Source organism: Metopolophium dirhodum, chromosome 1 (genome assembly GCF_019925205.1).
Source record: "Metopolophium dirhodum isolate CAU chromosome 1, ASM1992520v1, whole genome shotgun sequence".
NCBI lineage: Eukaryota > Metazoa > Arthropoda > Insecta > Hemiptera > Aphididae > Metopolophium > Metopolophium dirhodum.
In genome coordinates, this window is record NC_083560.1 from 29973187 (window position 1) to 29986993 (window position 13807).

Below are 13807 nucleotides of genomic sequence, written 5' to 3' on the forward strand. Positions count from 1 at the left end.
TGAAGTGATGAATGCATGCTTATATTATAATAATTATAAATTGTGTTGCATTGGTATCATTAATTATAATATATTTATATATACCACAAACTATATTCATATTATAGTCCGCGTATACATACACTAACATATAAATATATACCTAATATATAATGTATATATTATTATATTTATAATATTGTATTGCTAAATTTTGATTAAGATGATAACAAATTACCTATTCAATGTTACTCAAATTGATGATTTATTACCACATTCAAATATTCAATTATTACAAGCATATTATAACTGATGTAAATTGAGATAATGGCAAAGAACAACTGAAATTTTAAAAAGGTGGATAAGTTGTAATGATGATCAGCATCATGCCATTGTAATGGATGTCGGATGTGTTTTATGTATTTGAATTCAATGATAAATCATATTGTGTACGAAAAACGATTCAGACCAGTGTCGGCCTGGGATCTAAAGGGCCCAAGAGGTAAATATTCAAAGGGCCTCTCAAAAATACCAAAACTCAAAAAAATATTTAAAAAAAAATTTATAGATATTTATTACATAATATGGATCGATATATATATATAGTAATATAATATCGATAAAACATACAGTACGTATTTCAACATAATTATAGATTCTAAAATTATCAAATAATTGTATTATTACCACGGACTAAAATATTATGATTTTAGTATTATTAAAATAATAAAATGTATAATATTATATTATTATTATAAAATTATGTAATGGATCCAAAAGCATACCACTGGGCTATATATAGTAGGTAAATTTTGGTAAATTTCATTTATTTCTTGGAAAATACGTGTCGGGGTCTCGGGGGCGATCACCCCCTAGCAGCCAGGCCGACACTGATTCTGACCGGAGACGTTGTGTCAGCCGAACGTACTTGCTTGTATAAATAATCAAATTTAATAGTTAAAATAAAAATTAATAAAAATCAAAAATAACTCATTGCTATAAATAGCGTAACATTCCACTGAGCTTTTTATTTTTGATAGAGGTAGTAAAACTTGTTGGGAACCTTCTATTGAAATATCTAAAGTTAGCTATGAACAGAAAAACAATTATGAATTTCTACCTGAAAAATAAATTACAAAATTTGAAAATTTTTCTTGTGGCTATAAATAGCTCATAAAGTGTAAACATTTTTGGAAAATATTACCATACCTAAAAAAAAGGTCATTTAACTCATTTTAACATTTGTTGAAAATTTCAAGAGTCTATAGTTATTAGTTTTTGTATTAGGTACAACAAAATATCAAAAATTGATAGATAAAAAACTCGTTAATTTACTGATGAATATCATAAAAATGTTAAATTCAAGCGCTCATAAAAAGTTAATGTTACTTTCCGGTAAACTTTTTTTTTTGTTTGAAGTAAGACCATTTAAGGGAGTCTTTTAAAAATGTCTAATGTTAGCTATGAAAGGAATAACTTTTATGAATTGAAATTAACTGAAAAATAGTTTGAAAATGTTCGAAATGTTTATGAATTTTGTCAATTTTTAGTTTTTATCGAGGATAATAGAAAATCAATTTACAAAATTCGAAAAATTTCAAAATATTTCGAAAATGTTACCATTTATATATTAAATGCTAATATAAATATTTGGGGAAAATTTTAAGGGTGTACAGTTATTGGATATTGAGTTGCACCAAAAAAATTAAATCGATATTTTCAAAAATTGATTTTGCGTAATAATATTATCTCTTCTTTTAAAACTTTCTTAAATTACTTTCTTTAATTTTTACCTCCTAGAAGAACCAACTAGATTTACTTTTCTATTCGAAAATATGCTTATCTTGAAAACTTGAGCATTTTTAGTACCAAAAATGTTGCTAACAGACAAAAAAAAGAAATTGTAAAACCAATAGGTACATTATATTTCACTCCGCTCAGGTCTCAGAATCTAAAAAATAAAAGAGTACCTACTTGGGTGAGCATGATATAATAAAACATTAAATATTTGATAAAGTATTTGATAAAGTATAACAAATAACCATTGTATACCTAAATATATTTGCCAGTACTGAATTTTGTTTTATTTATATACTGTAGGTTGTCAAATCTTATAGCTTAACTGACGAGGAACAAATATCACATATGATATTCATTATGAGGACAACAGTATACACCCATACTAATTGAGAATATTATTCTTCTTGAATAATTTTAAAATTTTTTAATAATGTCCTTCTTTTATGTTTCAAATTTAATTATTATAATTAATCCTGATTATAATTAAATATTATTATATTTTACTGAATTATATTATTAGCACTAACTATAAATTGTATGCACCTACTTTTTTCTTAATATTACTGTATTTTTTTTTTATTATTGAATAATTTTATCTATACTAATATTATAAAGAGGAAAGATTTGATTGTTTGTTGGGGATAAACTCCGAAACTACTGAACCGATTTCGAAAATTCTTTCACCAATACAAAGCCACATTCTTTGTGAGTGTCATAGGCTAATTTAAAAAGGGAATTGATCACCCCCGGTAGGTGCTCAAACAGGAATTTTGAGATTTACGATAGACATTTTTGTTTTTTAATGGTTGCTATGGGTTATATATATAGATAAAAATAATATTATTCTTCTATAAACCAATAGCGACCTTTATATAAACAAACTCTTCCACCGTAAATCTCAAAATTCCTGTTTGAGCACTTCCTCAGGCTTCTATAAATTTGTAGTAGCGTGGTGTTATGATATAGCCTATAGCCTTCCTCGATGAATGGACAACAAGAAAATAATTTTTCATTTCAAACCAGTAGTTCCTGAGATTAGCACGTTCAAACAAACAAACTCTACAGCATTATATATTAAAGTATAGATATATAAATTAATGTTTTTGTGTAGATTAGACCTCTGGGAAGAAGACAGGCTAATTTAAAAATGTTTAAATTTGGTTTTCTTTTATTCATCTGATATTAGTACGGTTAGGTTAGGTTAGGATTTTGTATTATAATCTATAAATATAAAAATAAGTGTACATTTTGAATAAATTTTATAACTCAAGATGCACCAAACCGATTTCGATAAAAATTTCAGTGCATATTAAGATTGATATGTAGATGGTTTCTGTGAAGTTTGTACGCTGTGGTATAAGTGGTTCCGGAGTTATGGCCTCTTAAGTGCACACCTGGTGACATGGCCAAAAACAACAACAACGTCTATACAATTTATCTTAACTTCTCCGTTACCCGGAATAAAAATTCTGATTCGCAGCAGTATATTATCAGGTAGGCAATCTATCTGCGGTAGATCGTGGACCCCGTGCTGTTTGTACGTAAGTGTATGATTCAACTCTAAAGTATCAAAGTTATACCAAGTTTGTCGTATTCCACCTATGGTGGATTAATATAATCAATGATAATCTATTTATACAAAAATGGAGGGTGAAAAATGTACGTTGCCTCATCAATCGAGAACGGCTGGTCCGATTTGGCTCAATTTTTTTTTTAAATTTTGAACACCATACACCGAATATTAAATAACGAATTGAACAAAGTTTGAGTCATATAGAGCTGGTACATTTAACGGGCAACGAAGTGCACGGGATCAGCTAGTGATATAATAAACCTATTATAGGTACTCAGTGGACGTGGAATGAGTCTTAGATTTTTTTTTTAAATATACTTACAAGTTACAACTGAACAAAATGTACAATACAATACATTTGTAAAGTAATAGTTAGTATTTCTGTACAATCTGTTGTTTTTGTTTGCAAATAATATATACTAATAATAATTAAACAATTTGAATCTTGATATTATAAAAACTCACTAAAGTACCAACTACCTATAATATATTTTAAATAGTAGGTAAATAGGAAGTGGGAACCTGTTACCAATTTTTTTTATTGATATATTTATATCTATTTATAGCACGAAATTTTTATAATTTATAAAAAATGGTGATATAAACATATTATGGTGAAAAAGGGTACTTGACATGTTCCGGGAGATAAGGATCATTTGCGAATTATCTTTAAACTACATTTTACTTAGAAATGGCTAATATAGAAATATTGCGCGTAAAAACGATCAATGAATAATATTATCTACTTTTTCTGTAGAATTAACCTATTATAGTATCTAGTATCTACCTAGTTATTAGGTAGGTAAGTAAAGGTTAGGATACTGGATATTACATAGGTAACAATTTAAAAAAAAACTTTAATGATTATAAAATCCATTTATAATATTAAGTTAGACAATTATCGCATTTATAAACACATTTTGGTCATGATTTAAAAATTTCTAATTATTTTGTTTTTTATAATAATACTGAAGTATATTCTGGGCATCATGGTTAATCAATGTTCACCACGCCACTACGCTAATGCGTCTATATGTTGATCTAGAGAGGCTTAAGAATTTTTTATTTTAATCTCAACATTGTAGTTAGGTACTATTTACTTATTAATATTAAGTTATTATAAGCAGCTTGTATCAATTAAAATTGTACCGATGTAATATTATGTAAGATCCAAACACTGGAATTGCTCATTGAGCGAAAAATATACCGAAATTGGTTTTTTTTTTGGCTTTGTGACAAAAATATTAACCAATTTACCAATTAACCCAACCACAAAGTTTGTGGTCGTTTAAATTTTCAAATCATCTAATCATCACCATTGTGAAAATATCTGAAATGACAAAGCATGAATTGAGGCATAGGCACAAATTGACTAAATTTGTTTAAGTCGTCCCCCCAAGCCATAGGCAGAGCTAGGTGGGAGGGGCTTGTGGGGGCTAAGCCCCAAAGTTTTAGATTAGCACTCCCAAATGTATACCGAAGTAACGTATCTACAGTTTAATATCACTGTTCATAAATATATTAGGTACTTAAAGGACGTCATGCATCACAACACTAATTTTTTATTTTAAGTTTAATATGTAATCAAAATATTAAGTCGAGATAATAAGAGTTGATAATGCCACGTCCCATGAATAATGATAAACAGCGTTAACACTAAAGTAATTTATGGTTCATAGGTAACTTATTATTTTTTTTTCAAATTAATTATTTTATTATTTAGGTACAAGAAGTAAGACACTTAAAGTATAGTTTAAAAATACATTTATGTTAACTTGTTGTTTTTAGTTTTTTCAGTCTACAGACATTTAAAATAGAATTTCTAATGTTATTTTAAAAAAAAATTTTTTTCTGTATTTGTATTAATATTGTAATAGTAATATAGCATGCAATACATTCATATATTTTAGTCTATTTTAAATTTGTTCATATTTGTATTAAGAATTGAGATTATTTCAAACTACATAGGTTAAAATATATAATTAAAATAATCTGGGCTTGAGCCCATTTATCAAGCTCCGCCTATGCCCCAAGCCCCCCCCCCCCTATTTGCGCCAATGAGGGGTGGAAATGCAAAACGCACTATTTCCAAAATTAAGAAAATCGTGTTTGAACATCAGGATCAGAATCAGCGGCCATTGCCTACTCTCATTCACGTCGCGTAATTGATTTCAGCCACTGCGCCGCGCCGAGCCACCCCCCCCCCAGGATTTGGGTGTCATATCACCTCATGACTTTTTTTTAGTCAGGCTAATAACCTCAGCTGTTGAAGCCTTACTCTTAATAAAAAGAAAAAAAAAAAAAAAATCTACCGAATTAGCTTAAAAATTATTAATATTATCATAGTTTCAAATAATTAACAAATATGTGGGCACATTTAAATTAATTACACTACCTGCATTTTTATGATTTATCAAAGTTTAAAATTAATATACGTAAATATTTAATATTAACAAACTGCTCATTTGCTCTTTTTAAACGGTCGTTTTCCTTTCTCAACACTTCATTTTCCATTTGTAATGACTGTAATAAAAATAAAAATAAAAAATAAATTAGTGTATGGCATAGTACAAAGAAAACACAATTAAATGTATTGTTTCATAAATACTACCAAATCACATAGGTAGTTAGTTTAATATTTTATTTTATGATCATACTTACAGACTGCAATGACTGCATATTTTCATCAGTTTTATTTTCAATTTAATTTTGTCCAACACTCTATCATCAGGTATCTAAAACATTCAACAATTAATTCTATAGATAATATTTTATTAATGGCAGTTTATAATAAAAATGAATGTGCTATATTTTTGTACATAATTCAAGTTGATCAAGTCTAATTTTCATACTTACAGACTGCAATGACTGCATACTTGCACCAGTTGTATTTTCAATTTCATTTGGTTGAACATTCAAAGGAGGATCAAGTATCTAAAACATTAAACTATTTATTCAGTAAATAATTAAAAACATTATTTTATTATTTTTTTGAAGGGAGACTGTAACGTAGCTACATAATACTACATATTTACTTAATTAAATTAAATATTTAACTAATAATTGTGTGTACAATTACTAAATTAATTTAAAAAATACTATAAAGGGAATTAAAATATTGCTTTAGGTACTAAATTATTATATATTTGTATTCCTCACTGTGTACCTATACATTTTCAATTGTGACGATAGTCCAAAATCATAGAGTAATAATATAAAATATATTATTTGGTACATTTAATTCTTGACAAGAAAGAAAACAAATTTAATATAATTTAATGTATTTTGTATAATGCACACCTTGTATTTGGATTTACTTTTTGTCATTGTGCTCTTCGGTGGATTTGGAACATTAAAAATTGTAGGAATGGCGTCCCATTTTAATTTAATCCAGCCATCTATCCTTTTTCTTTCAAATTGGTTCTCTTCAAAATGAACCTGGTATTTAAAAAAAATACATTAATGGCAGCAACAACTGATTAATCAAAATAATGAATTAAACCATAAATATTTACGTATATTAATTTTAAACCTTGATAAATCATAAAAATGCAGGTAGTGTAATCAATTTAAATGTGCCCACATATTTGTTAATTATTTGAAACTATGATAATGTTAATAATTTTTAGGCTAATTCGGTAGATTTGTATGAAAATCTACTGTAAGAAACTACGTTTCTATATTTTTGTATTACTCTAATAGTTTTAATAAACAGAAGTACCTATTTAATCACTATTGAATATCAAATAATACTTACTTCACACAGACGAGCAGATTCTGTAGGTTGCCATTGAGCTCTTCTGGTATTATTTATACAAATTTTTCTGCGTTCAAGTTGAGCCGGAAATCTGAATAGATGTATACCATGACTACTTCGATTCGTCGTGCAGTTTACGGCAGAACACGACATTTTAATATAATATTAAGATGTGAAGAAGTCAAGACGTAAAGAAATTAATCAGATAAAATTAAATGCGTACATATTATTATGTTGTTCTGTGATTTTGGTGGTATTTTACTGTTATCTAGAATATGTTATTGCAAACAAAATGGCGGATGCGCATACTCACATATTATAGAGCCTATAATATATATAGTCTACACAATCATTAAACCTTACCGGACCGGTAAATTACTGGGCCGGTAACGAATTTACAGACTAATCTTTATGCAACCCGCCCATAGTATGATATCTTAAACCGTGGGGCTATCTATGTCGACGTTTGTTATCACTGGCGGTCCCGTATTGATAGTGGTAGAGTATTTACTATTTGATAGTAAATATATTTTGTATGGTATGACTCGACTTCCTAGTTCGATTTCGATAAATCATTCTCGATCGACGATCACAGTGCCGTAACTGCACGATATAATATACATTACTGTACAATATGGAGGAACATTGCAAATCCCTAGCTTTTCAATACGATATGTTCGTCAATAGCACCCTCAAGTATTTGGACACGGCGACCGAGAGAGGTGAGTTGTATAGGGATAAGTACTAATTACCCTAATTACAAATTACGAATTTGAAGCCCATTTTCGATGCTTGGCGACAACAAACAGAAAGCCATCGCAATCTTCAGGCCCGTCCCTGCAATTTGTATAGTAATTCTTTTAGCGGGGGTATAAAAAAATGTACTTAAACATATATACATAAATTATTTTATTAGTTACTATTACCTCGACCAGTACCTCTGACCTCACCTAACAATATTAAGATTTGATAACAATAATATATAATTTCAAGACCTTGGAGCAACGACTAGACATCTCCATATTTTGGTTAAAATTAGTTTTTATAATAATTGGACATTGTTAAGAAAAAAAAATGCGTTGTTTTGTGCAACAACCAAAAACATTGGGTTGATAAATACTGGGAAATCATACTGTTCAAGTAATTCGTACTTAATTTCATTTAATTAATAATAAATATTGTCAAGTAAAAATTTTAACTGTTTTTTTAAATATAATATTTAAATTGATGAATTAAAAAAAACACTTAGGATATTTGAAGTAAGCGGGAGTGGGGCCCAGGGTGTGGACTTCGCTTGCCCCGGCCTTAGGACAACCTTGGCAATCTTACTACGTAACATGTGCCTTTTATAATATATTTTTATGTTTAAATGCAATCCCGTACAACTTAAGTTACATAGGAAAGAATATTTTTATGTTAGTGTCCCATAACTTTCTTATAATTACCTAGTTATAAACTATTGGCTTTAATTATTAGAGTAATACAATACAATTATGGATGTTCCAGAAAATATCAAAACTGTATCAATGTATCAGTGTACCTACAATTTAACTTACTCTGCATCTCGTGAATCGTGACTAGAATGTATAAATATATCCTTTTTGCGGATTTTGTCTTAAAATCTTTTTTGAATATTGTATCTAATTCAGAAAGAAGGTACCTAATGATATATTTATAGAATTTTGATGATTTAAATCTTAATATTTGTGTAATTCTAAAGCACTGCACTCATACATAATAACTACTCTAGCAAACCAAATAGTAGCTATACTTTAGCTAATGAACATCTAAAATCTTTATAAAAAACTAGAGAATAAAATAACCTCCTAAAAGTGTCATCCAAAAACTGTCTTATTTATTATATTTTAAGGTGCTACTAGAAACTTGATGAATTTCTTTTTAAATTCTAACTTTTATTAACTTTACAACTAACCTTCAGCTAATGAGTTTAAAATAATTAATTAATAAATTATAAAAGTATAAATACCTGTCACTATAATACATATAATATATTTTAGAAAATATTTTACTTTGATCATTATAAATTAAATAAGATTAATATAAACATTCATTATTTTTATTAATTTTTTATTTTTTATTTATTTTTGTAATTTACACCAAACAGGCAAATTTACAAGGTGAACCTAACTGTTATAGTATTTGAAATTATAAATGAATTATTTTTATAGATTACATGCTACAATTAAAAGCCATTGATCAATTAACATACAGAATAAATCAAAGAGAAGCTGATCAAGATACTATCAAGAAAAACCTAGAAGAAGTTCAGGATACATGTTCTAAATTGAATTATAAACTTATAACTTCCGCTCGTTTATTAGATGAAGTTCAAGTAGAAAGAGAAAAACTTGTATTTGAAAAAGAAACTATGGTAAATAATACATAAGCTTTTTATATGGCAGCCTATATTATTTTTTCATGTAGCCAGCACAAGAAAGTAGAGTGGTAGTTTTTGTAAATAAATATAAATGTTACCGTTACACAAATTTGATGTATCTGGACATCACTTTTTTTGTTTTAGAAATCTCAATTAGAACAATTATACAGTATTCGTAAGAAACAAGATGTTGTAGAAAAATCACATGATTCACTCATAAATCATTCTGATGGTGTACAGTTGGATGAAAAAGAGACTTTTAATAACATTGGTAAATTAGTATATAAATATAAACATTAAAAAACATTAATTGAAAAAACAAATAACTGTTATGGTACCTTTATGGTAGTATTTGAAATTAAAAATAATTTACTAATTTATAAACTTATATTATAAATGAATATTTTTTTAAATTATTGAATTAAATTAATTGTTAATAGCACGTCTATAGCCTGTATGTGTTGTTGCCGTCTTACAAACACTTATTATAGCACATTGCACGTACTGAATAATCTATTTAACTCTGTTATGTCTAGTATTAGAGTGGATTGACCTATTAACAAATTTAGACATTTAGAATTTTAAAAGTACATATAATTTACAATTTTTTTAAATAATCATTACTCGCTTTAAAATTAAAATATATTAAAAAAACTAGATTCACTAGATAATTTTTTTACTTTTAAATTTTATAATGAACTCATATTAAACAGAACAGAGTTGAATAAATTATTAAGAATGTACAATTTGGTATGTTTGAGTTGGTAAGACGGAGACAAGTTATACAGGTGTAGTGTCCTCTTAACATAAAGTGTATGACTATTCCTAATAAAAATATTAATAAATATAACATAGCATATTATAGTTGATTTGATAATTTAATTAATTACAACATGCTTATATTTTTTAGGTGCTTGGTTGTCAGATATTAGTTATAGTAATTCTGAAGATAGTTCATATGAACAATTATTGGAAAATCCCAAACAAAATTCTGCACTCATAAAAAAGCATTCTGCAAGCAATGTTTTCAATAACTTAAATAACCCAAAAAAATGTCCGGTAATTAAAAATGTCTATTTATCTATTTAGGGGCATTTCTTAACAGTAAAAATCTAGTTGTAAATTTATTTTATTTGTATATTAACAACTTTTATTTGGTTGGCAACATAAATAGTTTCATGTTTTTTTCTTTTATTGAAAAAAAATTACATTTTATATTATTTTATTATTTTAGATTCAAAACATGGATACTACTAACAACCAAATAATTGCTACAACTATTTTAACCATGGACTTAGGTAGTGTAAATGCTAAATCTGTTATAGAAACGTATCCAACACAAACTTCAAAAGTTGCATTAATATCGTCATCGAGTGGTAAACATTCAATTTATTTGTAAACGGTGTATAATAAAGATAAATAATTGTTTATTTATCTATAGATTCTATAGAGCTATTGTCCACCAGCGATTCTGAAACAGAAAATAATATAACTGAAAAAAAACATAATTTTATTCAAAAAATTATTGTCATTCCAGAAATGTGTGGCCACTGTCATAAAAAGTTTGTTCAAAAAATCTACTGCTTTCATAATTGATCAGTAATAAATAATTGATTTTTATTTAATAATACAACTAAAAAATTGTTTTCAGAATCAAGTTTAAAAATTATATGGTTAAATGTCTGGACTGTAAAATTATAACTCATCTGGAATGTAAAGATTTTATACCTATTATATGTACAATTGATGAACTAAAAATCCATGCTTTAAATGTCAGTCATTTTGTATTCTTATATTATTTTCTTTATTACAATAAATAATTTTTACCGGCAGTGTGGTGTCCCACCTTTCATTGTTCACTGTATTGGCGAAATCGAAAGAAGAGGATTGGATACCATTGGATTATACAGGGTGTCTGGTTCTGATAAAGAAGTGAAAAGTTTAAGAGACAAATTCCGTAAAGGCTTACCGAATTTAAACGAAATAGACATCCATGTATTATGCAGTTATCTGAAAGACTTAATTCGTATGCAAGAAAATAATCTTGTATCTCCAAGTGATTTATCAAAGTTTACTGATGTATTAAAAAATAAAAATGATGTTTCAAAGTCACTTTGTCAAGTTGTATCTGAATTGCCACATACTAATCGTAACATACTTTCGTTTCTCATTATTCATTTGCAAAAGTATATTCTTATAATTAATTATAAATGCTTATTTTTCAAAAATAATCTAATTTCACCTTTTTTAGGGTTGCCATTTCATCAAAATGCAATATGGATCATAAATGTCTAACAATTGTTTTTGGACCTACAATTGTTGGTGTTACAAGTACTTCCTTAGATGAATTACATACTCAATTTGAAATTGTTTTTGAAGTAAGCAACCAAGTATTTTACTAATGTTTTTAATTTTAAATATTGACAAATAATTGTAAGTAAATCAAATATTATCATGAATAAATGATTCCGGCCCGTACTAAATGACAATTTTTAAAAAAAACTGTGATTTTTCAACTCTTTTTGGGTGTAACTTGCTGCAGTAAGTGCAACTCAGCCACCCTGGTAGGCAATCTGAGTATTCCGAATCATGGACATCAGCAATGAGTGCCACCTTGTGCAAAATTCGATTTGATGCATGTTTAAACCTGATTTAAAAGTAACCATTTATAAATAAACTTTTCCGTTGTAAATATCAAAATCCCTGTTTGAGCACCTCCCTGGGCTCCTAATGGTCATAGGATGGTGTTATATAGCGTTCCTCAATAAATGGACTATCCAACTCAAAAATAATTTTTCAATTCAAACCAGTAGTTTCTGAGATTAGAGTGTTCAACCAAACAAACTCTTCAGCTTTATAATATTGGTATAGATTATGATGGATATTATTTCGTTTAGGTAATAAGAGAACTGCTAATGCTGCCTTATGATTTTTGGCTTGGTTCTTTAAAAACTAAAAGCATTGCTTCTGATGAACCGTTATATAGCACTCCAATCAAAAATCAACCTCGATCACCTGGCTCATTTAATCATTTCTTTTCTTCCGGGTAAGCAGTGAAAAAGTTATTATTAATTTTACTATTTTATTATTTCATTTTATTTTTGGACAGATTAAAAAGACAAATATTAGACTCTCAAAAGAAAAAGAAAATTGCAAAAGAAGTTGAATTTTAATCAAGCATTGAATTAAGACAATAGTTTAAACATATTAATGTTTAAGTATATGTGATTTGAATTAATTTAAAAAAATCATTCTTACAACTTAACTTAAACATTAAATATTTAATTTGTATATCATTTTTATTTTACAAATTGTTATTTGTATTCCGTTGCCTAAGTACCTAATGATTTTTTTTTTTAAATTTGATAAATATGAACTTCTGTATTTATTAAATTAAATACTATCTAGTTTCTGTGCAAGTATATTTTGATTCAATTTGTTTTAACAATTATATATTATGGTACCAGAGTTAATGCTATTTATTAAATTTTCAAATAAATATCATCTGATAGATTAACAGTTTTAATTGTTTTTACATTGTTTTTTTTTATTTTAATTTCAATCTTATATGCATATTTGTGTTGTTTTGAAATAGATTTTTGATAAGTATTTTTAAAATGGTGTATGTTCATGAATCAGTAAGGTGAAGAAACTTGAACTTTAGGTTTTAAGTGTACTGAAAAATTCCAAAAATCAAAATTTGAATACATTCATTATCAAAGAATAAAATAGGGGTGAGCAAGCTTGCTTGGAAAATTATCCTGAAAGTATAAGTATATTTAAGCATTAGTTATTTGAACATTATAATTCAACATTTAATAATGATTCAGGTTATGGTATCAGTAAATATATTTACGATTTTATCTTTTACTGAAAATAAGTATGTAATTTTTAAATTACTAATTCTTACACTTTTTAATGAATTACAAAGTTGTACAATTTCTTTTTATATACATTTTAGATTTGGTATTTTAGTCTAATGATAGTTTTATATTACCAAATGCTTACATAGTTAAACATATTTTATAATGCCCGTTAATTATCTTAACATAAAATTATAAATATTGATGAGAATACTCTGGTTTTGTGGAACCACTGTTGTCGTGATTTAACTCTTATCTTTGTTAACGTAAGCAACTTGTTAACGGGCTTGGTGTAAAATCTGATATTATCAATGTACTGTCTGGTGTCCCTCAAGGTGGGCACATCTTTCTCCCTTGTTATTTGCATAATTTATTAATGATATTAAAAGATCTATTGGTAACTGCGAATTCCTACTTTTTGCAGATGACATAAATTA

The 13807-nt window shown here is 27.3% G+C and overlaps 2 protein-coding genes across 2 annotated transcripts; one reads left to right on the plus strand and one right to left on the minus strand.

The window, feature by feature from the left end:
* Positions 1-5984: 5984 nt before the first annotated feature.
* Positions 5985-7262, minus strand: LOC132933559 (THAP domain-containing protein 7-like). Its single transcript, XM_060999827.1, has 4 exons — positions 7110-7262; positions 6653-6790; positions 6209-6286; positions 5985-6087 (listed from the first exon to the last, which is right to left on the minus strand). Exons 1-4 carry the CDS (start codon positions 7260-7262, stop codon positions 6010-6012), a joined length of 447 nt encoding a protein of 148 aa, XP_060855810.1. The 3' UTR covers positions 5985-6009.
* Positions 7263-7654: 392 nt separating this feature from the next.
* LOC132935697 (rac GTPase-activating protein 1-like) lies at positions 7655-12973 on the plus strand. Its single transcript, XM_061002312.1, has 11 exons — positions 7655-7831; positions 9299-9501; positions 9652-9778; positions 10418-10566; positions 10742-10883; positions 10949-11069; positions 11159-11279; positions 11341-11693; positions 11759-11885; positions 12405-12553; positions 12617-12973. Exons 1-11 carry the CDS (start codon positions 7744-7746, stop codon positions 12678-12680), a joined length of 1644 nt encoding a protein of 547 aa, XP_060858295.1. The 5' UTR covers positions 7655-7743; the 3' UTR covers positions 12681-12973.
* The last annotated feature ends 834 nt before the right edge of the window (positions 12974-13807 follow it).

Bases quoted from the DNA above. Each gene is read 5' to 3' on its own strand.
- LOC132933559 (XM_060999827.1), bottom strand. From the start codon at position 7,262: ATGTCGTGTTCTGCCGTAAACTGCACGACGAATCGAAGTAGTCATGGT. The intron at 6,287-6,652 runs GTGTGCATTATA...TTAATGTTTTAG, and splicing joins AAAGTAAATCCAAATACAAG to ATACTTGATCCTCCTTTGAA. The intron at 6,088-6,208 runs GTAAGTATGAAA...TGAATGTTTTAG, and splicing joins GTATGCAGTCATTGCAGTCT to ATACCTGATGATAGAGTGTT.
- LOC132935697 (XM_061002312.1), top strand. From the start codon at position 7,744: ATGGAGGAACATTGCAAATCCCTAGCTTTTCAATACGATATGTTCGTC. The intron at 10,884-10,948 runs GTAAACATTCAA...ATTTATCTATAG, and splicing joins ATTAATATCGTCATCGAGTG to ATTCTATAGAGCTATTGTCC. The intron at 11,280-11,340 runs GTCAGTCATTTT...TTTTACCGGCAG, and splicing joins TAAAAATCCATGCTTTAAAT to TGTGGTGTCCCACCTTTCAT.